This window comes from Loxodonta africana, chromosome 12 (genome assembly GCF_030014295.1).
Source record: "Loxodonta africana isolate mLoxAfr1 chromosome 12, mLoxAfr1.hap2, whole genome shotgun sequence".
NCBI lineage: Eukaryota > Metazoa > Chordata > Mammalia > Proboscidea > Elephantidae > Loxodonta > Loxodonta africana.
In genome coordinates this window covers 63,297,289-63,324,259 of record NC_087353.1, presented here as the reverse complement: position 1 = coordinate 63,324,259, position 26,971 = coordinate 63,297,289, and the positions used below count along the sequence as shown (strand labels likewise).

General features: G+C 41.3%; 1 protein-coding gene across 1 annotated transcript; it reads right to left on the bottom strand.

The window, feature by feature from the left end:
* Positions 1-1,228: 1,228 nt before the first annotated feature.
* On the bottom strand, positions 1,229-26,971 carry HAPSTR1 (HUWE1 associated protein modifying stress responses). The gene is made up of 4 exons (XM_064295571.1): positions 26,700-26,971; positions 26,029-26,109; positions 15,566-15,841; positions 1,229-3,591 (listed from the first exon to the last, which is right to left on the bottom strand). The coding sequence occupies exons 1-4, from the start codon at positions 26,923-26,925 to the stop codon at positions 3,347-3,349; spliced, it is 828 nt and encodes a 275-aa protein (XP_064151641.1). The 5' UTR covers positions 26,926-26,971; the 3' UTR covers positions 1,229-3,346.

Sequence of the window (26,971 nt, the reverse complement as noted above, 5' to 3'; positions counted from 1 at the left end):
AAACTAACTAACCAACACAGGTGGGTGAATCTTACGTTTAATTTTAAAATACACAAGGGTTTCCTACAGCAAAATCACATCACCTCATTCCAAGGGTCCAGGGTACCTGAAGATTCCCAGCCTCATCATAACTAGATAGCCAAGTACAATGGCTACAGAGCCAGATTATGACAAAATATGTGAAATAAATACAACGAGAGGAAATCTGCTAACATATTCACCACACCTCTCAACAAATCCAGGTTAAGTCGTACCAAAAATGTAATGGTTCTAGTCATTATAATTTTCTAAAATTAACTATGCTGCCCGTGTCCCCAGTGAAAGGCCCCATTTCAAAATCATTCCTTGGCACTGTCCACCCTTCACCTCAGGTTGACTGGCCCTCTGGCCCAGACCTTCGCTGTCCTCTCTTACTGTAAAGGAAGCCAACCCCTGCTTTCACTGTCGCATGGAAATCATAAGGCCTAAAGCCCCAATTACTCGAGTTTAATGAGTCCCAATAGTCCTGAAAAAGACAAAAAAGAACTTAGAAGACTAGTTCTTTTTTAAACCTAAACTTCATTTGATTACATCAAAAAGTTATTCAAATATGACCAAAACAAACTGCAGACAACCCCCATAGGTTTTTGGGTTTTTAAAAATTATTTATTAGCTTTATGATTTAAGGTGTGTACTACTACTCCAGTTGAGTAAACCACATTGAAGAATCTGACTGCAGGTCTTTATCCAGCCAAATGTTTTCCATTACTTTTGCTCTATAAACATAATAATTAAGTTTTTAATACTTCAGCCATGCTCAGAAAGCTGCAGTCTAAGATGTACTGAACCCAATCATGCCAAGTCAGGTCAAAAAGAACAGAGCAAATGCGGTATGCTATTTTTTTTATGATGTTTATGAAGAGAGGTTCTGCCCCTCAAACTGTTAAGAAGTGTTAAAATTCAGCCTACTCTGTTCTCAAGACACTGAAAATGTCCAAGTTCTTTAAAAAGTACCACACAAATATGCAATCTTCCATGATTTGTTAAGCTGGCACAAGGAAGGCTTCAAAAGTCCACCTATCAGACCTAAGGCTTCATAAGAGAAGTCATTTCCTCTTCTGCTCGTGATTCTGTGCTTGAGGGGCACATGAGAGAGCAATGGGACAGAGAAGGGGGAGTAAGTTAAGGGTGGGAGAGAGGTGACAAATAGCATTTGAGAGTAAATGCAATGGAAAAAATTAACAAATGCTAAAGTTTTTTAAAAGTTTAATGGAGCCAATAAGGCATATAAACTGTGTTCTGGCAGACATTAAGACCGGCTTTCTCTTACCAAAGAAAATGGCACACGTTTTATCAAAATTTGACAATTGAGAGTAAAGGGTACTAAGAAGCTTCAGAGCACCAATTTAAACAAAAACAAAAAAATTGGTATTCAACTTGAACCAAAGCATAAAGGGGAGATTAAATGTGTTCTGGATTTCAACAGCCTTTATGAATAGGAACTCTGGCCACTCATAAGCAGTGCCTCAAACCACTAACCAGAATCTAATTTTACAGGAGAAAAACAAAGATAACTCCAAATGCATTTCTTGGTATATTCCAAAGGGAAGACTGAAAGTATTCACAGTACACAAACTTGCCCCTTTCAGGTCAAATATAACAGACTGCTGTAATTCTTCCTGCTATGATATTCACACAAACAAAATGACCCACTTTTGCAAAAATTTAGAAATACCTCACACCCCTAGTTTTAGTATGGAATTCACTTTTTTAAATAAGGGCTATATCTATAATGAATACAGAACTTCAATCCACACATTTCTAACATCCCATTCATATCCCACCCCAGTCAATGAACATTATGGTTAACTTAGCAAAGTTTCTTCACAGAAGGATACCAGTAAACAGTTGAAGATATCGCAAACTTTAACAAAGTGCTGTGAGTAATTACTGAAAAAACCCTTACACTGATTTGCAATGGTCTTTTAAAGATTAAAAATAGGAAATAACTGATACCAGACTACTAGTTTGCAAGGAAACATTTTCACTGTCCTACGTGATATATAATAGGATAGAATAAATTACAGTACCTGGCAGGCTGCCGTCAGTTCTTCGTCTACAGAAGACTATCATTCAGTTCAAGATATTAAAAATGAAGATGAAACATGCTCTAGAACATCGCAGCTACAAGAGGTCTTACATTTACTCAAAAGAGGAATCCACTGAGGAACTTTTACGTAGGTCTACCTAACATTTAGAGAACCTCCATGCGATGCCATCTCTTCCAGAATGAGATTCCACACTGTACTTTTAAGGAGAGGAACTGGAGGGATGAGGAGAATGGAGTTTTGCTATTTAAGTTGTGATCACGTTATTAGTAGATAAAACAGACCTTTATCTTCCGCCCATTCCAGTGGAAACTGCACAAAGTCGGGCATTCGTGAAAAAGATTAAACAGGACACAAAAGACTCTATGACTACCCCACACCATCATCCCCCTCTCACTAATACTGAACCCAAAAGGAAGCCCATTCTCAAAGTGCGTAAACGACCTCTCTAGGTCGCCTTGAATGCAGTCTACACGTTTACACTTACCATAACGATGGAAAGCAGTACTTGTCTTAAAACTGAGTATTTTAAGCCTACAGGGTTAATCAGGGGGCAGTTTAATAATATTGCTATTTTCAGAGCACTAACACACACAAAGTGAATCCAATAGAGTTCTGTGTATTGATTCAATATTAATTGCATGACCATCATAGCACCTCTTTACATCACACAATCACCAGAATTAGAAACTGCTTTGAAAACTAAAAACAGGGGAACAGTCCAATAATGAGAAGTCGCACGCTGTTATTCTATAGAAACCAGGTGCGTGGTACAGTGCTGTTGCAAAAATGGAAGCCTGCAGATTTGACAAGGAAGCCAAATCGTGTTTTTAGACAATTTTAGGAGACTGGCAATACTGTTGAAGCAAAATACTCAACACAGCAGGAAATGAAGGACAAAAAAAAAAAAAGCATTCTATAACCAAATAAACATCTGATATTTCCTTTCCCTTTGAGAATAAATACAGTTAAGGTCACTTTTAGCCTTGGAACGGATATATGTTTGCCTATGATGATCTTGCTAACGACTACACAATATCTGATGTCCTCTGCTAGGATTATAGTTTTAAGAAAGCCATAGTTACAAGAGGCATCTACCGTAAATACCTAGAACTTCCTTTTATGGCAACCACTATAGAATTCACTTGTCTTAAACAGTGAACAAGGGAAGATGGCCTCATGTTTCCTTTGCAATAATAGTATATGTTGAGGATCAAGTGGCTTTCAAGCAGCATGGTGGGTGTGAAAATGTTTGCAGTTTAGATCATTCTGTTGCGTTTATGGGTTGGTGAGTCTGTAATGACATCGCCACACTGGGCTGAGGTACGCTTTCTAGTTCCACCATTGTCCAAGTGGAGTGCCATTTCTTCTGATATGAAAGTGTTCAAATCGACATCATGGAGTCCATTTCTCCTTCGACTAGCATTCGATCCACTGCTTACATGTGTAGGAGAGCCTGGGGTACTCGAACGCACGCTTATACTAGCCATTGCACCACTAAGACCTAGGAAGAAGAAAAAAGGTTTTAGAGTTGCTCGATTATTTAACCCTTTTGAAAGCAACCCACTTTACTTTCCATGTCGTTAATAGTGTCGGAAGATGTCTGCCTATTCTCCTTATAAGGGGTCACCAGGGAGCAGTCAAGTTTTATTCTGTAAAACCGATCATCTGGTCTTGACATAGGAGATATTCTATTGGCAATATTACCAATATTTACCATAACGGTAACTACAATAAAATTCTCCCTTCTACTCTATTTGGTAGGGACTGTATGCAATTTATGAAGACATGAAGTGCTTGCTTTAAACAGAACATTTTGGTCATCCAGTCACCATTCTAGGAGTTCCCTCTGTGTATGTGTGTGTACGTGTGTGTAGGGGGGCAAGCAATCATTTCCAGGCTTGATTAGGCTTATCCCGATGATCCTTCTAGATAAGGTGACCATATAATTTCATCAACCAAAATGGTACACTACTGAGCCCAAAAAGGGGATGGTTAAAAATTATGCCAGGACACAGTTAGCCCCCAGGACTGTGAGAAAATAAATACCTGTATTTAAAAGTCACCCACCCACCCCCCCAAAAAAATATGCTAGGACAACAGGTGCAAAGTGGGCCTGCCCTTGACAAACTGGGCTATATGATCACAGGTCTGGACTGGATGTCCTTGGTAGGCAAGTCCGAGCACAACCTAACTCAAAGTTGTCTATATATAATCCTTGAGAGAAGGGGAGAGGGCAAGAGTAGTATAAAAAATACTGTTGCTTCACTTTCAGGGTTTAAAAATCATTAAATCCAGCGCATATCCAGCACTCATTCCTCGGACTCTTCAACAGTTAAAGAAAGTGTCCAACCTAAGCTCCACTCCTGTGTATTCAGGATTACCTTAAACCTGTGAAAGGTATGAGTCAGGCTGGAAAATACAAAGCTATAGCATTAAAAGACCTAACTTCACTGACAGGGGATTTCTCTCCTTATCAATTTTCCCTGACAACACTTTAACCTCACACAGGATTTCTGTTAGTGCTTGAATAAATTTATATAACATGATCTAGTATAATCAATGTTTCTGAAGAACAGGATTTATGTCTTAGATTTTAAAGTTTAGAAGCTTGATTTGGTAGGGGCCCATTTGTTTAAAATGCTCTAATTTTGTACCCTGCAAATATGTGGTTTAAATATTAACCAGAAAAAGGACTGTGCTTCCTACCACATCAAACCTACGTAAATTTCCTTTGACGATGTTCTCATTCTACAAATACTCTGTGGACAACATTCTCAAACCCCTGGCCTCAGCCACCTCCTACATGCTCATGATGCTCTCTAGCTCACACCTCTCTTCTAAACTGCACTCTGAACTCCAGATTCCAGGTACTCGTTAATCTTCTAAATTAATCCAGTCAACCTTTTACTGCTCTCCCTGCAGGGGACACACACATCCTCCTCCCTTCTACTGGTGGCCAGAGGAAACTAATACAATCTGATCTTGCCCATTGTTACCTCTAAACCTTTGCAAGCTAGCACCTATACAAAATAACAATAAAAGCACCAACACTGGAGTACTCTGTGTCAGGCACTACAGGAAGTACTTTTTAATCTTCAAAACAAACCTGTGACACTCCATTTTGCAGACGAGAAATCAAACTTAAAAGGTTAACAGTCTACCCAAGGTCACACAACTAGTCAACTAGGTGGGACTGAAACTCAAGTAGAATCTATATCCTTACTCAGTTTGTTATGCGGCTCCCTCTTAAGACCTAAATTATTTTAGCAAGAAGTAACTTCAGGGTCAATGGCTCTTGACTGGCTGCCCTCCTCTCCTGCCCTCTTGACTCACACCAGTAACACATGCGTCAGGTGCATCAGGCACTACCAACATCAAATGACTGTAGCTCCTTCCTGCTGGCAGGCCCTTCGCTCCTCCCTTCCTTCGGCCCACTATCTCCTCCAGCACCAGTCCTCTAACATTTCTACCTCCTTCTCAGTCTCTTAGAGCTGCCTTCTCTCATGGCCTGCTTGAAACTCTCTGCGCGTTCCTGCTCCTCAGCCTGCCAGCTCCATTCTCAGTCGCCTTTGTGGGCTTCTCTTCTGGCCCTGACAGGATGGTGTCCCCCAAAGTGATCTCCTCGACTCCTTATCTTACTCCTAAGCATCAGTATTTCCCAATTCTGTACCACAGGGGCAGACAGCTCTCCTGAGCTCAGGGACCCATCCGCATTTCAAGCTGCCAATTCAACTCTGTTCAAACTTAACACTTTCAAAAGGGAACCTAGCTGCTTCTTCCCCAGCCCACACAGGTTTGGAAACCAGGATGGAGAATTATCATCTCGGGCCAATTTTATAATAGCGTGTTACAATCATCTGTCTCTTCCTATAAACAGTGTCTTTACATCTCTATCTAACGAACTGAACACAGTGCCTGGCATGTAACATTCATTGAATTCTCCGGGTAAAAATGCTCCCAAGTCCTACCTCCCATTTTGAAATCCAAAGCTTAGCTGCTGCTGCTGCTGCTTAGGCACTCTCCAACTCCTTGAAATAAACCCAGGCAGCTCACTTCACTTCAATCATTACCATCAAGCTTAAAATTTTATTATTCCCAAATAGTTTTCTTTTTTAAGTTCTCCAGGATTCCAAGGACACTTTTAGCCATGCCTTCCTTTTTTCCTAATCTTGAAACCCATGACATACTAAAAGGTGTCCACATACTTTAATCAGAACCTTTGGTACTTGATTCATACAGTGGGAGGCTCTGAAAGAATTATACTGCAAAACTCTGGCATTCAGCAATAAACTGGCCTACTTCAGTAAATAAGTTCAGGACCCCCTTATCGCTTGAGATCACAACGAGAACTCAAACAATGCCCTTCGTGGTAAGGCGGAAATTCCGTGGCACTATGCACACCACCTAAGACAAATACCCACGGATCATAAAACACTCCAAGTGGTCTAGGCACTTCAAAGGTTTCTTACTATTCCAATTAACTCTTTGCCATGAAAAAGAAGATAGTGAACATTCATGTAGTCAACTGCAAAATCCAGCATTAAGTTCTGAAAAATCATAACCTTTTCTGTTGGGTATATGACTTGGGGTTTAATTTGACAGCTAAATTAAGATCTCAATGTGCAACATTACCTATTTATCTGCTCTCATAGCAATGAACTCTTTTCAAAGCTTGCTATCTTCCCCAAAGTCTTTGCAAAAAATGTCAAAAAATTAACATTAACAACCAAAATATATATATATTTTGAACAGCCCAAATTTTATTTCATAAACCAATTAACAGCTTACTAGAAGATGCTTTAGGAAACCTTAGCTACACCACATGAACATGACTATACAAGTACAGAAAATCTAAGCATGCTTCAGAACGAAAAAACTAAGTCATACGTGTAAAGAGCATACAACTTAGTTTCTACCAAAACACACTTTTTTGAAAGGGCTATGGGAGTTTCAATTGACAAAGGCAGTAGAACAAGTAGTATTAGACAGAAAAGTCTCCATTGCTTAATACAAGATAAACTTATCAGCTTTAAAGTTTCCGCATCCATTTAAATGATTCTTAGTGTAGCAGTGGGAGGAGAAAAAAAAAAAAAAAGATTAGGATGATTTAATCAAACTTGCAAAGAAAACTCCCACTGGAGCTAAAACAAATTTACAGTCCAGGTTAAAGGAATCCAAGTTACATGGTAATGAAATTGTCAAAAGGAGCACATAGCTATCACCAAGTTCATGCTTAGGGTAGAAAGCAAATCCTGTTTTCAGAATTAATTACATTTAATTCCAGTTTCCCAACACATAGGTCACACACAGGCACAGGAAGAACAAATTCAGAGCCAGTCCATCTTACTTCCTCAGCTCAGCAGCCAGGTGCCCAGAGGCTGCACCCAAGCTCTTACTTGTTCCCATCCCTTAAGCCCCAGCAGAGAAGAGGGCTAGCCCCGGGAAAAGGCACTGTTGGTCCTCTGCAGATCTGCTCCACCAGTTTTCTCGCCTCCTCCGTAGATAGGGGATTTGAAATCCCCACCACTTCAACGAAGTGATTAACAGCCTGACCAGAGCCCTAGGAAACTGGCATTTGTGGCATCTGAAATGAATTGCACTATTTATATGTATGGCACTCCCTGTGCACAAAGCTGTTTGGATGTGATAAGCCAAGCATTCGTGTGTAAATGTAGTGCTTTAAATGTAGTGTTTTAAATGTACCGGGAACTCATTCTGAAGAAATTCTACTAGGAAGACTGTGGTCTTTTGAAGTAGATACCACTCCCCACCCCGATCTGTAAATTGTAATACTGAATTTTTATTGAAGTAAAAGCACACTAAATCAAACCAATTACAAAGATACATGTCATCAAACCAAGAAAACATTTTCAGTTATGCTGACAGCCCAAAATGCTTTGTTTTTCAAAGACAGTTTTTAATGCCATGGGAAAAATGCTCACGACGTCAAAATAAAAAGAAAAAAAAAGAAGGCAAGATACAGTACCATATATATGTAGTATGATCTCAACTATGAAATAACTTTGTATTTATACATTGAAAAAAAGACTGGAAGAAAATGCACCAAACATTTAACTGTGATTATCGCTGTGTAGTGGGATAACAAGATGCTGATTTTCTTGCTCTTCTGAAATATTTCAAGAAATTAGTATTTATAAATCAGAAAACTAGTGAAAAAAATCAAACCCAGATATAAAACTGATTCATAACTGACAATGAATTACTAAATAGGTGCTAGGTGAGTAAGCTGGCTTTGAGGCAGGGCTGCATGACCCCTATATTTTCACCTCAGTGAAGAAAAAAGTCCAAGACGACAGTATTCTAGGTTCAAGACAATTTTGTATCATTGACGCTGGCAGCTTTAGTTAAGTCCTACCCTCCAAAAATGTCAGTAGCTAATACCTACGTCTCGACGGCACTGGGTATTATACAGAAAGTGCCAACTTTTCATCTAAGTTTTTAATGCTATCTTAGTTGCCTTATGGTTCTAGTTTCGTAAAGGCTGGTTTGAACACAGGGCAAAATTTGGAAATTCCAACCTTCCGAGGAAATTTATTAAAGATGACTCTTTGGAATAATCAATTTTAAGCAATTAAGAAAGAGACTGCTTTGGTGCATTAATCTCTTACATCTTAATTTTCAAATAAGTTTTTTAAATACATTTTACTGTTAAACACTATCACAGTTGTGTTCTTTCAGGAAGATGCAGACTGCAATATTTAACAAGCATTTTTTAAGAATCTACTATTTTCCAGACACCGTGCTAGTGTGGATTTCCTCAAGAGGCGAAAAGGGAGTTTGAAGGTGAATGGACATAAATCACCCATAGGTCAGTTCTAATTAGCCCTCCGCAACAGAAAACTTTAAGGAATTTCTTTTATATTATACCATCAGTTTAATTTAAAAATGCTTAAGAACCTAACCATCCTTCAGGGTTTATGCTTCTAAATATTTAGCTACATTGATAGAAGGGGTAGAAGACTGGTAGGAAAGGGGAGAGAGAACCAAGCACAAATATTTCATTTATTCTTAAATTTACTAAATCTCAACTGCCTAGGGTCAAACTAGTAAAGATTCCTTCTCCCTGAAGTCTACTAACTTCCCTTCCCTATCACCCTGGCACACTCAGGCCATAGAATGCTTTGACAGAAGAAAAACAAAGCTACAAAAACCTATATTCTGAGGAGAAAGAAAATCCTACAGGTTCAGGATGCCTAGAATCACAGCTTTCCATAAATTCTACGAGGAAGGTACCAGGTTTTATGCTTTGGGTATGACAAATTATGAATATGTCTTACCTTTTATTCAGGTAAAAATTCTTATTGCATGCCCCTGAATCTGATTTCAATTGACTTTATTTTTTTTTTAAGGACCTACACCCGTTTTCTCCAAATCTAAGAAATCTGTCAAGCAACTTAATGATTTAAGAGAATAAAAGTCCCCATGTAGCCCACAGAAAGATTTTGTTGGGCAACAAAAGAAGCCACACACAGAACCTATTAACTCCTAATGCAATGGCACTGTGCCCCAACCCGAATGCCTGGGTTTATTATACTTGAAACTGTTATACGATATTACTAGGCTAGACACTCCTTAAGACTACTTTATCCATCTTTGAATCACCTACCCTAAAAAACTGCCTTGGTATTCACTGTGTTCAGTAAAAGCTGAGTGAAAGGAATGACAATATACACTTTGTTTTAATATGACCACCTCTTCTGATTTTAACTGTAGAAATGAGAACTCATAACACCACATCTACAAACAAAACACAGGGTTTTCAAACCAAAAAGACTCTGGGCTTCAACAGTCTAATAAGAAGCCGCTGTTTTTTTCTTTTTAACTCAAAGTACTTCCTTTAAGAAAAAAAACTTGTATTTGTTTCTTTACTTTTGTTTTAAAATTTCTCCAGTGTCATATTAAAGGCTGGAGTGCCTATGTTTGCCTAAGTCCCCCTGAGCACTTAGGCTAGTGAATGCAGTACCCCACCATCTTTTAAACTTGTTCTAAATATAAGAAGTTACAATCAGGGAAGGTGATCTCTTAAAGCCAAAAACTATGGAAATGGTTCCCCATCACTGCCTAGTATGATGACAGTGCACGTTAGAGATGTACAACTAACTACACGATGATAACCCATTCCCAGTGGGGTGAGTTCTAAGAATGCCATCACATATGGTGGTGGCTGCCCCACACGATTAATGTAATGGACAGCACTGAACTTTACACCTGAAAAACGTCGAATTGACAAATGTGTTATGTATATTTTAACAACAATAAACGTCACCACGTCATTTCTGGAACTAAAACCAAGTGTCTCTGATTTTTATGGGACAGTCTGAATCAGAGCCAGCAACCTACACAAAGACCACCCTATATGAGATGATTTAAATGAAAGAGCGTGACTTTGAATAAAGTTAACCAAGAATGAGGTCTGATTTAGCATCCTGCTTCCTCACCCATCCAGGTCTCTATCCTCCCCCTCTCTGAAGCAACCATTCTGTCTCTGGATCCTTTTTCTCCTAACCCCCAGGATGACAAACAAAACTCAGAATAAGGAAACCCAATTTCAATCTAAGGCTTTCCAGACAGCACTAAGCTTGAGAAAGTCAGCCTCTTAGAATCTCTCTCTCCAGCCAGTAGGAAGAAAACCAACTTCACTGGTTTGTCAACATGCAACGAGCTCTAGATCTTAGCAAGTAACTTATGTAGGTAGTTAATAATTCAGGTTTCAAACATCCCTCGTACCAGTGATTGAAAAGGCTATCATTACTGAAGAGGGAGTGGACAAAGTATCCTTTGGCCACTGGACCTCAGGATCCTGGGCTCCAGGTCTATTGGTACAGTAATGCTGTCAAGAGCCAAAGATGCCACTCATAGCACCTAGAACTAACTAGAAGTCCTTCCTTCTTTTCTCAAGGCAAACAATACTTACACAGTGTTGTGACAAGGAAGAAATTTGCGTAGGTTCTCATTTTAATACATCACCTTATAAACTAAACATACTGCTTTGCAAAAAGACTGACTCAAGAGGTTAAGCACCTTACCCAAGGTCATACAGGGAATGAATGGCAAGGCTTGGATAGAAACCAAGGTCTTAAATTCCAAAGGCTATATAGTCTTCCCACTACAGTGAACCTAAACTACAGCAGGTTACACACCGTTAATCTCCAAGTCTATTCATCCAGATTCACTTACAGACAAAAGGCCAAGAAAGAGATACACAATAAGCCTAGAGACATTTCCCACCCTACCCTTGACCAGAAACCCGATACAGAGACACAATGGTTAAAGTGTGCATTTGGGAGCCAGACAGAACTGCAATGTCTACTCCACTACTCACAAGGCTGTTTCATCTTGGCCTTTCATCATCAGTAAAAGGGCAATAACCCAGGGTAGGTTAGTAAGAACTTTCCTTAGCATGGTGCTGACACAAAGTAGCATTAGAAGAGCAGCACTAATAGATATGGTCCTCCGGTCTCACAAAAGGAGTCTGAAGGTACACATGTTACATTCTACCCTTACTGTGGTCATTAGTCCTCGGCTGTCCCCACTGCCTTATATTCATTCACTCATCACACTTCTAAGCTAAGCTGAAAACACACCTAGACCAGGCTCCTTGCGTGGTTCTGGAAAAGCCAGCAGGAATAAGACAAGGCCTCTGCCCTAATGCAGCCCTCGTCTATTGAAATGGACAGCCACAGAAACAAATCCAAGTGGGAGAATAGATGCCCAATTCAAGAACGGCTTAGAGAATGGGAAGAACCAGAAGAAAGGTTCATCACAGAAGTGGTATTTGATCAGTCTTAAAAGACGATCAAAGGGAAAAGCATGTAAGAGTGTGTGAAGCTATTCATTTAAACAGCATGGCTAGGATACCTAACCCAATGATGCAGCCAGATCATAAAGACTTGCAGTGTCATGCTGACTTCTGAACTCCCCTTGCAGGTCTGAGTTTTTTTAATCAATGAAATGACAAGATCAGAAAGATTCCTCCACCAGTGGTCCCCCAAAATACAGATTGGGGATTGGGCCAGTTCACAACTGGAAAGTAAGTGAAGGAAAGAGATTGTCCCAACACCCAAGCCCAGCTCTTCCAGACAGCCTTCCCTGAACCTGTAGCCAGACTGCATTGTAAAATGTCCCTTTCTGCCCCAGAAAATCTTCCACATACCATGCTCTTACATTAGAATAAATCATCCAAGTATATCTGTTTGCCTAACAGAAGAAAGCACCCTTTTTTCATTTATGTATTCCCAGAGACTGCATAGAGTCTGCCACATACACATCTGCTGAATGTCTAATTAGCGGGGGAAACTGTGTTGTTTAATTCAGTTTGGACCTGGTCTTTGAGACAAATGGACAGCCTAGTGGAGATGTCTGCCAGAGAACACTGGGACATACATGTTTAACCATCAAGGAAGGTCTAAGCTAGAGGTGCAGATTTCGAAGTAATCAGCTTACACAGGGGAACATTTAAGAGTGAGGTGGCCCTAGAAAAACATGCAGAAGTAGACAGCTAGGCTGGGATCAAGGGGAATGTAAATTAATTTACATCAGCGAGAGAACATGAGGAAAAGTTACCAAAGCTGAAGCTGCATAAGATAAGAAGCCAACAAGAGGAAAAGTTCTACAAGAGGAAGAATGACTAGAGGAGGAATAATCAGAAAGGCCGACAGAGAACCACACAACTGTCCATCTGAAATATCCTGCCTACGTAACCTAGGTGCCAATTATTAACTCTCAATAGATGTTGAATAATGCTCTTATCTTAGACAAGGATAACATCTTGGGGCAGAAATCAATTTAGCACATGCTATGTATTTCTTTGATTTCTGAGTCTCATACCCAAATGAACAGCTTCAGTAGTACACAGAAAATAAGACAAAGGGGCCAAGACAAGGCACTGGGTTATATTCTTTCAGCCTCAATAACCATTTGTCGATGTGTGAGAACCATTAACTGAGACAGCTTTGACTGACACTGTTTTATCTAAGTCCCTCCCACTAAACTTGGCTCCAGAGGTATCTTACCCATTTTGTCACAAGAGTCTGTCAGTTTTCTTTAAAAAAAAACTTATTTTTAGATGTCTGCAGATGCATTTATTAGATGTAGTATTGGAGGTGGGTGCTTAGTAGGCAAAAAAAAAAAGAAAAAATCTATGGGGTGAAAATTGCCCTCTCTTATAAAAACGGTAGGATATGAGAAGGACTATGAAAGAAAATCAATTTGACTTTCTACACTCAAATAAGTTGGCCTCCATATGTCCCCTCACACTCCAAAAAAGTCATTAACTCAGACTCTCCCTCCAGTTTAGAAACCTCACATATACTTCAGAGATTTGGCTAAGGAAATGGGTGTGCAAAACTGAATTCTAGCATAATATTTACCGTAAGTGAGAAGGTTTTATATATAATTTTAAAAAATCATTTTAACAGTTTTCACTTCAATCTACAAACTACTCAAGAAAAAAAATCAAGAACGCTTGGTTACATAGTTGTTGCTATTTAGTTAACAATGACTATTACTAGAAATTATTTAAATTACTTTCCTTAAATACGCAAATCAGACTAGCATTCTCTCCAATACAATGATGTTCTCTCAACTCCCTAGAGCATGAAATTCCCGGAATAATGTTTCTGACAGCTCTCTCCAGGGGTCCTATTACTTCACCACAACGCTGTTCTAACCACATCAATTCGATGTACGAACCCTAATAACAGTACATTAAGTATCCAACATATTCTGGATTAGTACTACTTTATAAATACACTGAAAGATTATTTTTCTACACAAAGCTTTATACTTAAACCTTCCAAAACCCTCAGTTAAACATAAGTCAAAACTATAAATAGTGCCTTCCCTACAACTATGTCATCACTAAAACTGCAAAGTTCAGAAAATAATCATAGGTTGAAGAGATTCGATTTAAGAAAATGCAACAGCGGCTGGGAGGTAAGAGATAGTTATGGGGGGGAGGTGCTTGCCCTTTTACTATGTACACTACTTCAGTAAGATCTTGTAACAAACATGACTTTCATATTTCTTAAAACTATCTTCTAAAGTATAACACAGAAAAAGATACTTTAAGAGAAGTACGGAATGAATCATAAATCCAACAGATGATAAAGGAAGAAAATCACGATGCTTCAGGAGAGACAACCACACATCAAACACTACCATGAACTAAAATTAATCTGTCAAACTATGTACACTGCTAAGAATTGCTAAGGGGAGATGGTGAAATGTTGTAATCCAATGGGAATACATCAACCTCTTCTTTTGCCTGAGTTTCAAAAACTCTGATGGCGTAAGTATTTCACTGTATTAGAAACAGCATCCATACACCATAGACAATTTTCTTGTGGTAAGTTTTTTATCTATTTTTAACTGTCATAAATAAGCTAATAAATTGGGGCGGGGTGGGGAGATAAAGAATCAAAGTTTGCTCAAGAGAGTAAGAATTTTATAAGCATTAAAGCTTCAATGATACAGAAGCCCTTTGTACACATCCCACTATTTTCATTAACAGCCTATTCTGTGCTAATGATCTACACACTATGCTCCAGAAACAACCGAATAGGACTCTTGACCTAACTCAGAGAGTTACTTCTACCTGCTTAGTCACTCAGAGATTCATGTTTTCTTCTTGGTTTCAACCATGTCTTCTTTTGCTGTTGTTTTATGTATACATCCGTGCTACATGTAGTCACACAGAAGGTAACGCTCCCAATGCTTTCTGGAAGTCTGTGTTAGACAGCAGCAAGTGACAACAGACTTGTCTGACTTCAATGCCCACACTGCTCCAGTTTTATTTACACCCCCTTTAGCCTAGAATGCCTTTTTAGGACAGGTCTGACCTGGAGAAATGATGACAGGCCTGTCTACTGGCTATACCTCTGACAGTCCAGACTATCAAAGCAAGAAGAACCTAAGGGACGATGGCCCAAGGGAAGTTGATAATTCTGACTTCTACCCACTCCTACTTGGGTCATCAACGCTCACCCAGGCACACTAGATAACTAAGGGTGACAGAGGGAGCTCCCATGAGAACTAGCCTTCCTTGCCTGGTCACTGACCAGGCTCTCCTAGCAATTATATATGTAACAGAATTCTTAAGACACAAGAACTTCCGTTTTAACTCAAAAAAGAAAACATGTACAATATATTGTACAATATATAAATGCAAAGCAATAAATTCTAATCAATGTCGCAGAAAGATTCTGTTATTTTAACACCAATAAGCTCAAACTAACTTTCTGAGAACATAATATTTATGATGGGCTAGCTGACAGTCCAAAAAAGTACCCATATAAGTTCTTTGCTTACATTCTATTTAAACATTTCTAGAGTGAGTGTTTACTGTAATAGACAAAAAACAGACAATTTGTCTGGACCTAACCCTCAATGTGAAAATGGGTCCACAGGCACACTCTTAACCATTTTTCCAAAGAAATATGTTTAAACGGCTTTACCATGCAGAGCTATGGCTTCCCGGAAGGGTTGCAAATCAGTCTCTACAGATGAGCTAGTTTCCGTTGAAGTAGCTCGGTTAGGGGACACTACAGTCAGTCTTGGGGGAGCTCTAGAGTTTCGTGGTGGAGGAACTTTCCCACACAGGAAGCTGATCAAATCTTCTCTACGTATAGTTCTTCTGCGTTTTTTAACCCAAGCCAACACATCCTTATTGCGTCGCTGATAGCCAATCTGAATGCCAATATCAAAACTTCGCTGATGGGTATCCACGCTCTCTGTGAAAAGAAAGAAAAAGAAAAAACATACATGATGATCAGTAGCACCATACTGTAACCTCTTTTAAAGAACACCATATAACAAGTTAATCAAAATGAATAATCACTTATCAAAATGAAGTATGCGGTTCTTTAAGTCTATCAGTAACCTATTAAACTGAACTGTATTTCACAGTCACGTTGGAAATGTCATACACATAACACTTAATGCTCTGAAGTCAGGGTTTACACATCGCGTAGTTCTGGAGCTTCTGCCCTCTCCTTCCAAAAGTAATCTTTGAACAGACACAAGTAGAGGGACTACTTAGCTTTAGCCAACCTATCAATTTAAAATGCTATTTTTTTTATTTCCTAAAATAACTTGCTTTAACAACAAGAACAGAAATATAAATAATCCTCAAATGATACAAACAAAACTTCAAGTTTTTTTCTAATTCAGTTAAACAGTAGTAGTAACAATGGCTAAATTACTAAGTGTTTAGAAGCCCTGGTTGCATATTGGTTAAGCACTCAGCTGACCAAGAGGCTCGCAGTTCCAACCCACCAGCTGCTCCACAGCAGAAAGATGTGGCAGTCTGCTTCCATAAAGATTACAGCCTTGGAAACCCTGCAGGGCAGTTCTACTCCGACTTACAGGGTCACTATGAGTTGGAATCTGATCGACAGCAGTGGATTTGGCTTCCTGTCACATGAGTAGACTACCACCTTAAGACAGGTACTTGCGGATGAGGAATCGAGGTAACTACCCCAACGTCACTAAATACAGCAAGAGCTGGAATTTTACTTCAAAGCCCATGACTCTTAGCTACTAAGCTATATTCATCTCCTTCAGAAATAGGGTGAATTTTCAGGATGACACCAGCCAAGCAGGACCACCATTATCATTCAACAGCTAACTAACACTGCACACCACTCAGAGCACACCAGCCTCAAGTGCCATGTCATCTTGGAGATGCACTCCTACTGACAGGTTCAGCACCAAGATGCAGGAGCACCTGTAATGCGGCAGCAAACATTTTAGAGATCACAGAGGGAAATGAATTCTGACTGACTGCTAAACCCTGACACCAAAAGGCGGCGTGGGAACTGAGAGGGCGTCAGTTGTTTCCCTGGGTATTTTTTTCTTTCTGCTTTGTTCTGTCTTCAATAACTCATAACCATTCCCAGCAGACCTCGCCTTCAAGTCTCCCAGCATGGCCTCCCAGTCTTCAAAGCTGCCAGTTTGTGCGCTAAACCTGAGTTTTCAGTGAAATGATCCCCGTCCCTTAGAGGTTTTAATTAGTTCCAAAAAAAAAATTTGAAAATTCAAGTCACGGCAATTTTTTTTAACTGAACTGCGATGCCAGCAGCAAATCAGCAGTACCACCTCTAATGATACTAAAGAACAGTTCCTTTATCCCTAGGACCTTTTGTAAAAGCAACAATCCTGGAGCACAAAGAATCACTCCATTCTTACTTTTCCTGGCTTTGATTTTTTAATTTCTTGTCTGCTTGAGAAGAGAGCAACAGTCAAACAAAAAATGCAGAGTTGTGTCCCAGAAAGAAATCAAGACAGCGGAAGATCCCCCAAACTGAATTAATTTGCATCTTTACAAAAGGAAGCGGGCAAGAGGGCTGCCCAAGCTGAACTTCAACACCAGGCCTACTCCTTCGCAGATGGTCAGCCCTTATCTCTAAAGATTAGAAAGCAACACTGAAGAACTTATCCATGGAGCAGATCTTTTCACTTAAAAATACTTTAACACAAAAAGGACCAGGACTAGAACTCAACACACATTTGGAACCGGTGATAGCCATACACTCTTGAGTGCATTCACATCTCAGTTAAACTCTATTGCCTCTTTGAGAAAGTGGGCTCTTCTCATTTTACACACAAAAAGCAGCTCAGAATTGAAGTAATTCTCCAGTGTCTCACTACTAGAATAATGGCAAAGTCACTGAGCGACTGGTAGGTTTGAACTGTCAACCTTTCAGTTAGCAGCCAAGCTCTTAACTGCTGTGCCACCAGAGCTCCTAAGCCAACCTTAAGGGGGTGGATAGGATAGATGTTGACCTTGTAAAACTGTATCTAGACTTTCAATGATTCTGAAAGAGCTGGAGACACTTTAAGAAAAGCCCTCAGTCTACCCCATGGAGTACCTTTTCGTATCAAGTAAGAGAAGCAGTAAACGTATGACCCTAGAATCAACTAGGTTTTTACAAACGTACTCTACCTAAGGAAACCCTGGTGATGTGGTGGTTAAGAGCTATGATTGCTAACCAAAACGTCAGCAAGTATGAATCCACTAGGCGCTCCTTGGAAACTCTATGGGGCAGTTCTAACTCTGTCCTATAGGGTCGCCATGAGTCGGAATCAACTCAACAGCAACAGGTTTGTTTTTTTTTTGCTTTACTCTATCTAAAAGAACTTTTAATCAAGCTCATAACTGTAAGGTTTCTCTTTCCAAACAGTTTGAAGAAATTTTAGTTTTCACAAGTCAAATGAAGGTAGGCCCAGAATTAGAAGTATGGAGGGAAAAAAAAGCATGAAAGGGATACAGAAAGCAAGTCTGAAGCAGGCCAGGTGAGTGCAAAGTAAGATGAAGCAGGCATGGAATGTACACCTGCAAACCATAGGCAGTAAAAAAGAGAAGCTAAATTTGATACAGAACTGAAGAGTCAAAGGGAAGGGGTCACTTAAGGTGGTTAATAAAAAAATGACAATCCTGTCAAATATTGAGAGGAAAGAGCATGGCTAAGCTTAATTTCGTTTTGATTGAGGACACAAGGCAGGAGGAGCTGATGCTTGCTTTAATCACAGATCTGAACAATTACTGGAAAACTCAATATTCACTAGTGGCCTGGTTTAGATGGAAGACCATTATGTAATTAGTTGTGAATCCCGTATGCAGCTGACCAGTCATTTCACCTCAAAAACTCTGACCTAGTCAATAGTCAACATCAGGACGGACTAAGAGCACACACTAAAAATTAGGCATGTTGTGAACAATGTAGACTCTTACAGAGACAAGAGCAAAGGTGGAGGAAAGCAGATACGTTTAAGGTCTTCAGGTACATGCCTCTGCACTGCCTGGACAGAGCACGGTTTTGTACCATTAACTTCATATTCCAAATCTGAAAGCCAAGTCCAATTATTTTAACACCCAAGTAAATGCAACCTCAGGTATTTCCCTAAATAGAAAGTCTCCTGTTCGTGCTAATGCACTTAAAACACAGTCCTTAGGTTTGCAAACTTTAAACAGTTACTCGGTTGAAATAAAACCCCAACGTACTAAATAGGAAAGACCTGCACTCTTATTGGGGAATCTCAGACGTGACTGGGTTACAGTTTATTGTAACCCCAGGATAATTTAGTGTCCGGTAGGATAGTAATCCCCTTACAAAGGCGGCCTCCTGAAAGTTCTCAGCCAAAGGCTGCTTTTGAACACATCTGAACCTTGATACCAAAATTCTCTAAGTGTGAGCTTTGGGCCTCTGGCCCAGAAAAACAGCACATAAATTTTGGGCCAGTCTTATGTCCAACACTATTTTACTCACACCAAAGCCACTGGGGAAAAGGGCCATAAGCTTGAAGGTGCGACAAACCCCAAGGGCATCAAAATGTCAATCTAACCTTTAATCACACACACATTCATTTCCTTATTCAAAAAACGAGCTGATTCATAACGGCAGTCACAGTTTTTTTTTTTTTTAATGTACGTAGCTGAAATTAAATGACAGCTTTTAGAAGGCTGAAGATTTATCCAGAAAGCACTGCTTTTGCCATTTCTCCCACACAGAGGGGGCAATACTCATTTCTGGGTTGAAGAACTTCCTTATATGACACACACAATCAAAATTTTTTTTGATATACACAAACCCCTTACTGAGTCAGCCAAAGCAGATATCCCTATTTCGTAAAACAAGGAATAGAGGCTCAAAGGGCCTTACCCAAAGTGTTGAGAGTTTCTTCTACAACATGTTTCCTCCTCAACAATAAAGAAGCCATCTCCTTAGTGGATCTACAAACCTTAAGTTCACGCTACTAGATCAAGTCAAAACTCCTAAGGAATATACTAAGGACGACAAAATATTTTAACTTAAGAATTAAAGTCTGCCACTGGGGAAAAACACTAATGTTTCATTAGAAACAAAGATCTGAGCCTTTAGCCCAATTATTTTGAGAAATAAGAAAGTAGTACCCAAAATAAGCATTTATTTCTATTTATTTATATATTTATTTAATCTTCACCTAGCACACAAAACAAAGACCAGGAAACAGGGAGAATCATAGTGGTCACTGTTGCCTGACTGGCATCCAATCCTTGTCCGCCTTCTAAAGGGATTCCCAAGTTTTTGTTCGGAGAGCCCAACCATGCGCTCTGGGGGAAGCCCCCTCCACATCTGCTCCCACATCTGGGTGGGAGATGGGGCTTAGTCCTAAACAAATCTCCATAATCACATAACCTGGCTAGGTAGGTACTAGGCTTCAGGGTACATGACCCAATTTTGGCCAAGAGACTATAGAAGCCATTTGCTGGGAGCTCCTGGAAAAGCAGCTTCTGGTCTCTTCTAAACAGCAGAAGACCCTCAGGTGTAAGCTAAAAGCCTTTCTGGGAACCTAACGAAACAAGCCTGAGGACCAAGCATGTGTATACACGCACACAAGCTAAGAGTGGAGAGAAGTGCAGAGCCAGAGAACCTGAGTCACTGAAGCCAATTCGAGCCTGCCCTGCCCACTGGAGCCAATACACGTCCACATCACTGAAGCCAACCCGACTCAGGTTTTCTGATATTTGCAGCCAAAACATCCTTTTGTACAAAAGTTATACCTAAGAAAATGGATGCCTTCTATAAAAACTTACAGACTGGATCTACAAACTGCAACCACTGAGGCTACTGTTCCTCACGATGTGGTACGTAAAAGAATAAAACTTAGGCTTTAGAATTTCTAACTCTAATCCATACTAAAGTATTTCAAACAAAGGCTGAAAGGTCACCAATAGGTTCTTGTGGCAAAAAGTCACAAACCAGCTCTGGAAATCCAAATTAAAAGGAATTGAAAATTCCAATATTCTCTATCTAGTCCCCAGGTAAAATATACTTTTTCTGACCATTTATTTAAAAATCAGCCACCTGCCCCGTGGCCCACAAATTTTCAGAATGTTCAGGTGACCTGCAGTTTACATACAGATCTAAAACGGCCACACTTAAGAGAGACAACGTATTACATGGAGGGGATCTGGCGTGAAGTGTCTCAAAAATAAGGATTTAAAGGGCACCATGCTAATTTTCTCACCTGTCAACTCTAATTACATTTACCCTTTTGAAAGGAAAGAGGATGAGAAGGAACGTACACACGCCACAGAGCTTATTCCAATACCAAAAAAAATTTGAAGCCGAAAAATAAACTAGAATTACTTCCTTTCGTCTTAGCCCATCTTCTGGCCCATAGCCAGAAACATCTGAAAAACTTAAAATTTGACCACCAACACAATCAATATTTAAGCAAATACTCACTGCATGCTAGACACTATACTAAGAGCTTCCTCTGTTATTTGTGGGTACTTATCCCCATCCACATTTGAGAAAGCCAAGGAGCACAACGGTTACAATACCTTGCTCAGGACCTACACTACAAGTGACAGACCCAAGACACGCACTCAAACAATCTGCAGCAGGCTCCAGGACTGTGGACCATTACTATGTTAGCCCTTTGCTAACATGTCATGCCAGAGTACAGACGCCTTGGGGCAAATGCTGTTCAAGGATACAACCAGAAACATCCTTAATGCAAACATTATCAAGAGAAGCTCTCACCATGACTACAAGTAAAGCCTCAAACGAAGTTTTAACATATGGAGGCAAGGAGACAGAGCTTATCATAAAGAAAACTCAAAGAAAAGAAGCACTCCAACTGAGAAAGAACTATTAGAAAAGTGATGGGAAGTGACTAGGAAGCACTGGCACACAAGGTGCTGCTCAAGAGCTAGGGCGCCAGCACACACCTTGAGCTGACAGCTGAGGCTGCCTAGTAAGGCAACAGCCCGTTACTCCACCTCGCTACTGAGCGACTAGCTCCAAGGAATAAAGAAATTTTGCATGAGATAAGGAGAACACTTTCCAAATTAGGTATAAGGAAAGAGATTGAAATTGGTCACCCAAGGAAATTGTGGGGGAGGGGGTGGTTAAGAAGCAAACATTAATAGGTTTGGTCAAGTATTTCCCAAATAAGCATCACCTCCGGCTAAATTAAACCAATCTCAGTAACTTTTCACCCTTCTTTAAGTACAGTACAAAAACATACTGAGCCAGGGACACACCACCACTCAACACTGAACAAATATCACCCTCTTTGGAATATCAAAGCGAGGTAGAAGCAATGACCAGCAATCAAGATTTTCTTCCCCTTTTCAAAAAAGAATCCCAAAGCCTGACCCTACTGTCTGGAGAAGAAATTGTGCACTCCATCTTACTGAATTCTGTCTTCAATGAGAAAGCCCGGTCATGCCCAAGGGGCAGAAGAATGGGGCCCACAGGGGCCAGGCAGGGTCGCCACTCAAATGGGCTAGGAGAATGGGGCCGGGCTAGCCAAGGGAGCAGAGTTGCCATCCCAGAGGGCCTGGAAGGCCAAGCTGAAGCCCAGGACCAAGGGGCCACCACCCAGAATCCACAGGGCATGACCACTGCCCATGAGGTCTCAGAAAACAGAAGACTATTTTCAAGCCTTGAGAGCTAATATAAATTGTTCTGCAGAGTTTTGGACTTGCTTGGTGCCTGTTATCCCTTCCTTCCCTCCAATTTCTCCCATCTGCAATGGAAATGTCTACCTTGTGCCTGTTCCACCACAGTACTTTAGAAACAGATAACCTGTAGTCTAGATTTCACAGGTTCACAGATGAAGATGAATTTTGCCCCAGGATGGAAAGCACCTAAAGTCTCACCCGTATTTGATTTAGATAATTCACAAGATGAGATTTTTAACTTGGAGTTGATTTAAGACTTTTGGGATGATGTGGATGTGCTTTGCATATGACAAGGACATGAGTTTGGGGGGCAGGGGGGGCCAAAGGGTAGAATACTGTGGACTGAACTGTGTCTCCAAAAATTTGTGTTGTAAAGCCTAACCTCAATGCCTGTGGTTATGATACCATATTAGAATGGGTTCTTCGTTCTGTTAACAAGACAAAATTAGTTTGGAGTGTTTTCAGTCAATCTGTTTTGAAATACAAGCGAGATTAAACAAGCAAGGGATAGGAGAAAGGAGAAGAGACATGCCAAGCTACACGAAGACTGCCCATAAGCAGAAGCTCAAAAGAGACAAGGACTTTCCTCCAGCCCTTCCCCTAGAGCCAGTACCCTGAATTCAGAGTTCCAGCACCCTAAACTTGAGTAAATTTGTTTGCCAAAGCCACCCACTTGTGGTATTTTGTTATAGCAGCACTAGATAACTAAGACAATGTGGTGACTCCAAATCCTTCCAGCCACATTCCAATCAAACCAGCTAAAGTGAATGTTCAACCAAAAGCAATCAAAAGGGGCTGGACAGGGCCCTCTACTAGGTGGCAAGTTTTGGGAAGAGCTGGTAAGAGCCCTAACATTCCACAGGCAGCAAAACAAGCCGTTTTTTACTTGCAGATAAGAGCTTAATTACACAAAACAGAGGAATATTACCCACTTAAAGGGATCTCCCAAATATTTCTCAACTCCATAAATTAAATATTTAAACAGAACTATATTCAACCTGACTTAAGTTACAATTAACCTCTATTTAACGCTCACGCACCTGTGACAGTACGTTGGCCAAGTTTACTGGTTCTACTGAAGGTCACGGAAACCCTGGTGGCATAGCGGTTAAGTGCTTCGCCTGCTAACCAAAAGTTTGGCAGTTCGAATCCACCAGGTGGTTCCTTGGCAACTCTATGGGGGCAGTTCTACTCTGTCCTATAGGGTCGCTATGAGTCCGAATCAACTTGATGGACCACACCCAGAAAAAGAAGTGCATGAGGATCTACAGACCGTTATTTACTCTTCTGAACACTGGTATCAGATAAAAACAGTAAGTTCCATGTCACAGGAATACAAAATGCAACTAGTTTAGACTAACAATTCAGCAGTTCCAATAATCCCAGGACAGGTGTTTTTTTTTTTTTTTTTTTTATTTCAGCGTCTATCCTTAAGTTTTTGGAATTTCAAAGATGAAGACTAATAAGATATAAAAACTTTCAAACTTAGTATCAAATTAAGGATGATTTCAAAGTTTGACTTCTGAATTCATCTTCTCATAAAGAAAAGTACCAGCTTTATTCCTAAGAGAATAAACACAACATAAGCACAACAGCACCAGTTTTGTTTTCAGTAAAAAGGTCTTCTAATTTGTATATGGCCTCAGCAAAGAACTTGGAAGGCACTAAAAATACATGCCCTCACCTTTACACAAAAAATTGTTCCATTAAGTGACAAACTACGATACCCCATACAGCAAAATACTACTCAACAATGAAAAGGTACTGCACTACTACTGTGGGAAATGTGAATTCAATGGATCAAGCTCAAAAGCACTGTAAGTGGAAGAAGCCAGACAGGAAAGGCTACGTACCATATGGTTCTGTTTATACAGTATTATAAGAAAAGGAAACCTGAATATAAAGAACTCAGATCATTAGTTGCTGGGGGCTGGGGCAAAGGAGGGTGGGGGAATTGGCTACAAAGGCACAGGAGAAAATTTTTTAAGAAGATTACAATCTATTACCTTAACAGTCAAAACTCAACTATATACCTTAAAAGGGTGGTTTTCACTATATGTAAAATCATACTTCAAAAAACATTTTAAAAAAGCTGAATCGCGTATTATTTCAAAACTCCCTTTCTTGTCAAAACCAAAAGCAACTCCAAAGAGAATGCTCAAGACCCTCCAGACTGACAAACGTTAAAGCAACTTACTCAGTAGTCAAAATTTAAGAAATACTGCTAGCTACGTTAAAATCAAAGTTGACCACTGGGACCCCATTCAATTGTTTCCTTTTTCTCAGTAAGGCTTGGATTATTAGTTCCTCGTTCTCTAAAATTAACTCATATTCACCAGTTTCAGTTTATGGTTTTCAAATTATCTTCCCCAAAACCTACAAAGTCCATTCAAGAAATCTCACAATAAGGAATATTTTTCCTACAGAATACTGCCATCATTTGCATTCTTATGCAAAAATACAAATGTGAGAACCAAACAGACTCTCCACAGCCAGTGTTTCACCTACTTTGGTATTTCTGAAGTACACAAAATTCCATTGCTGTCAACCAGCAGCTTTTAAAAATTAGAAAGCACCTAATTTAATTACATTTTTATTAAGATTAACAGTCCAATTCAAATCCTTTTTCCACAAACCCTACCCGTCCCCCGAAAAAAACGAAACCCCAATTTCTGAATCTTCAAAATCATAACGCACAAAATCTAAACCCATTGTTACTAAAAAGCAACATTAGAGACGAAAGAAAATTAACTCCAAAAAACAACCATAAAACACAAACCCATCAACTCAAACTCTGGTCACAAATTTCCTGCCAGCAATTTACAATCAGATACAAGGCAGCTTTGAAAGGATACATTCAATGAAGTTGCTAGAAGAGCAGCACGTGAATACAGCCACACACTACTCCAATTAGGCGGCTGTGAAAGCACTTAAATGCTACTGAACTGTCCCCCCTTGAAGTTGCCTATACTCGAGAAATCTATCGATAAGGTGCTTACGAGTGCCCTCCGCCCCCTCGAGACCATAAGCTGCTGTTCCCTGGCCCTGGTAACTTTCGACTTGAAGCAAATCTTCCAGCTTAGAGTTTCTACTGGGCGGTACTAACATTTGGGATTGGACTCTTGTTTGGGGGAAGGGGCTGTCCTGAGCACTGCAGGATATTTAGCAGGAGCCCTGACCTCTGCCACTAGATGCGAACAGTAGCTCTCTCCCAGTTGTGACAACCAAAAAACGGTCCCCAGACATTGCCGAATATCCGGGGGGAGAGGGTGCAAAACCGCCCCCAGCTGAGAACCACCCGATCTAGCTAGAACTAGGGTTCGTGGCTAGATTTAAGAGCACAAAACACTCCGGGGTAGGCTGAGGCAGTTAAGGGTTGCCCTTACACACAGAACCCAGGACACCACCCCTGACGCAGGCTGCCCTTCCCCTTGATCGGCACTGCAGCAAGGTTGTCTTTACCTTTGTAGAGGTTGGTGACGGCGGTGGCTGCGTTTTGGAAGGGGACCCAGAGAGAAAGTCCTGGCTGCTGACACACTCGGTCTGTAAAGAAAAACGAGAAACCAAAACAAAAAGAGAAAGAGAGAAAAGTGTTACTTGGGCGTCAGTCACTCCGGAACGGCCATATTAGGTTTCGCCATTTTGTTCAAGGTTTCGGGTCCCCCAGTGGCGGTGCAGGCCGGAGGAAGGGGTAGGGGCGGCGGGGACGGCGGGCTGCGGGGCTCGGAGGCGCAGCCCGAGGCCGAGCTGGGGGGCGGGGAGGCGCCCCCGCCTCAGTCCCCGCCCCGAGGCCGCCAAAGGGGCACAATAGAGCCGGCCCCGCCACCTCCCTTCGCCATTTTGTGACTGGGGGCTCCTCCCCTCCCAGCCGAGGGCACCCGCAGCGCGGCCTGAGGAGCCGGCGGCCTCCCCCCGGGGCCGCTCATCGGAGCCCCCCGCGACCGACCGTGGGGCCCGGGCCGCCCCCGCCCTGTCCCCGAGGGCCTCTCCGCCCACGTCGCCATCTTGTGGGGAAGGGGCGGCGGGGCGGCGGCGCAGGCGGTGGGACCCCGGGCCGGCCGCAAAGGGTCCGGGCCGGGCCGGGCCGGCGGGGGCGGCGGGCGGGCGGCGCCAAGATGGCGGCGCGGCCTCACCTTTGTAAAGCTGGGCCACGGCGGTGGCCGAGTTCTGGAAAAGGTGCCACAGCTTCTGCTGCTTGTGCTCGGGCTGCGCGGCGGCCGCCGCCTCCTCCTGCAACTCGGGGGGCAGCTGCTCGTCCTGCTCGGCCTCGGCCAGGCACTGCCGCTCCCACTTGGAGAACCAGTGCTCGGGCCCGTGCTCCTGGATCTCGGCCTCGCCCTCCTCCTTCCGCTCCTCCATCCTCCGCGGCCTCCCGCGGCCTCGCCGCCGCCGCCGCCGCGTCCTC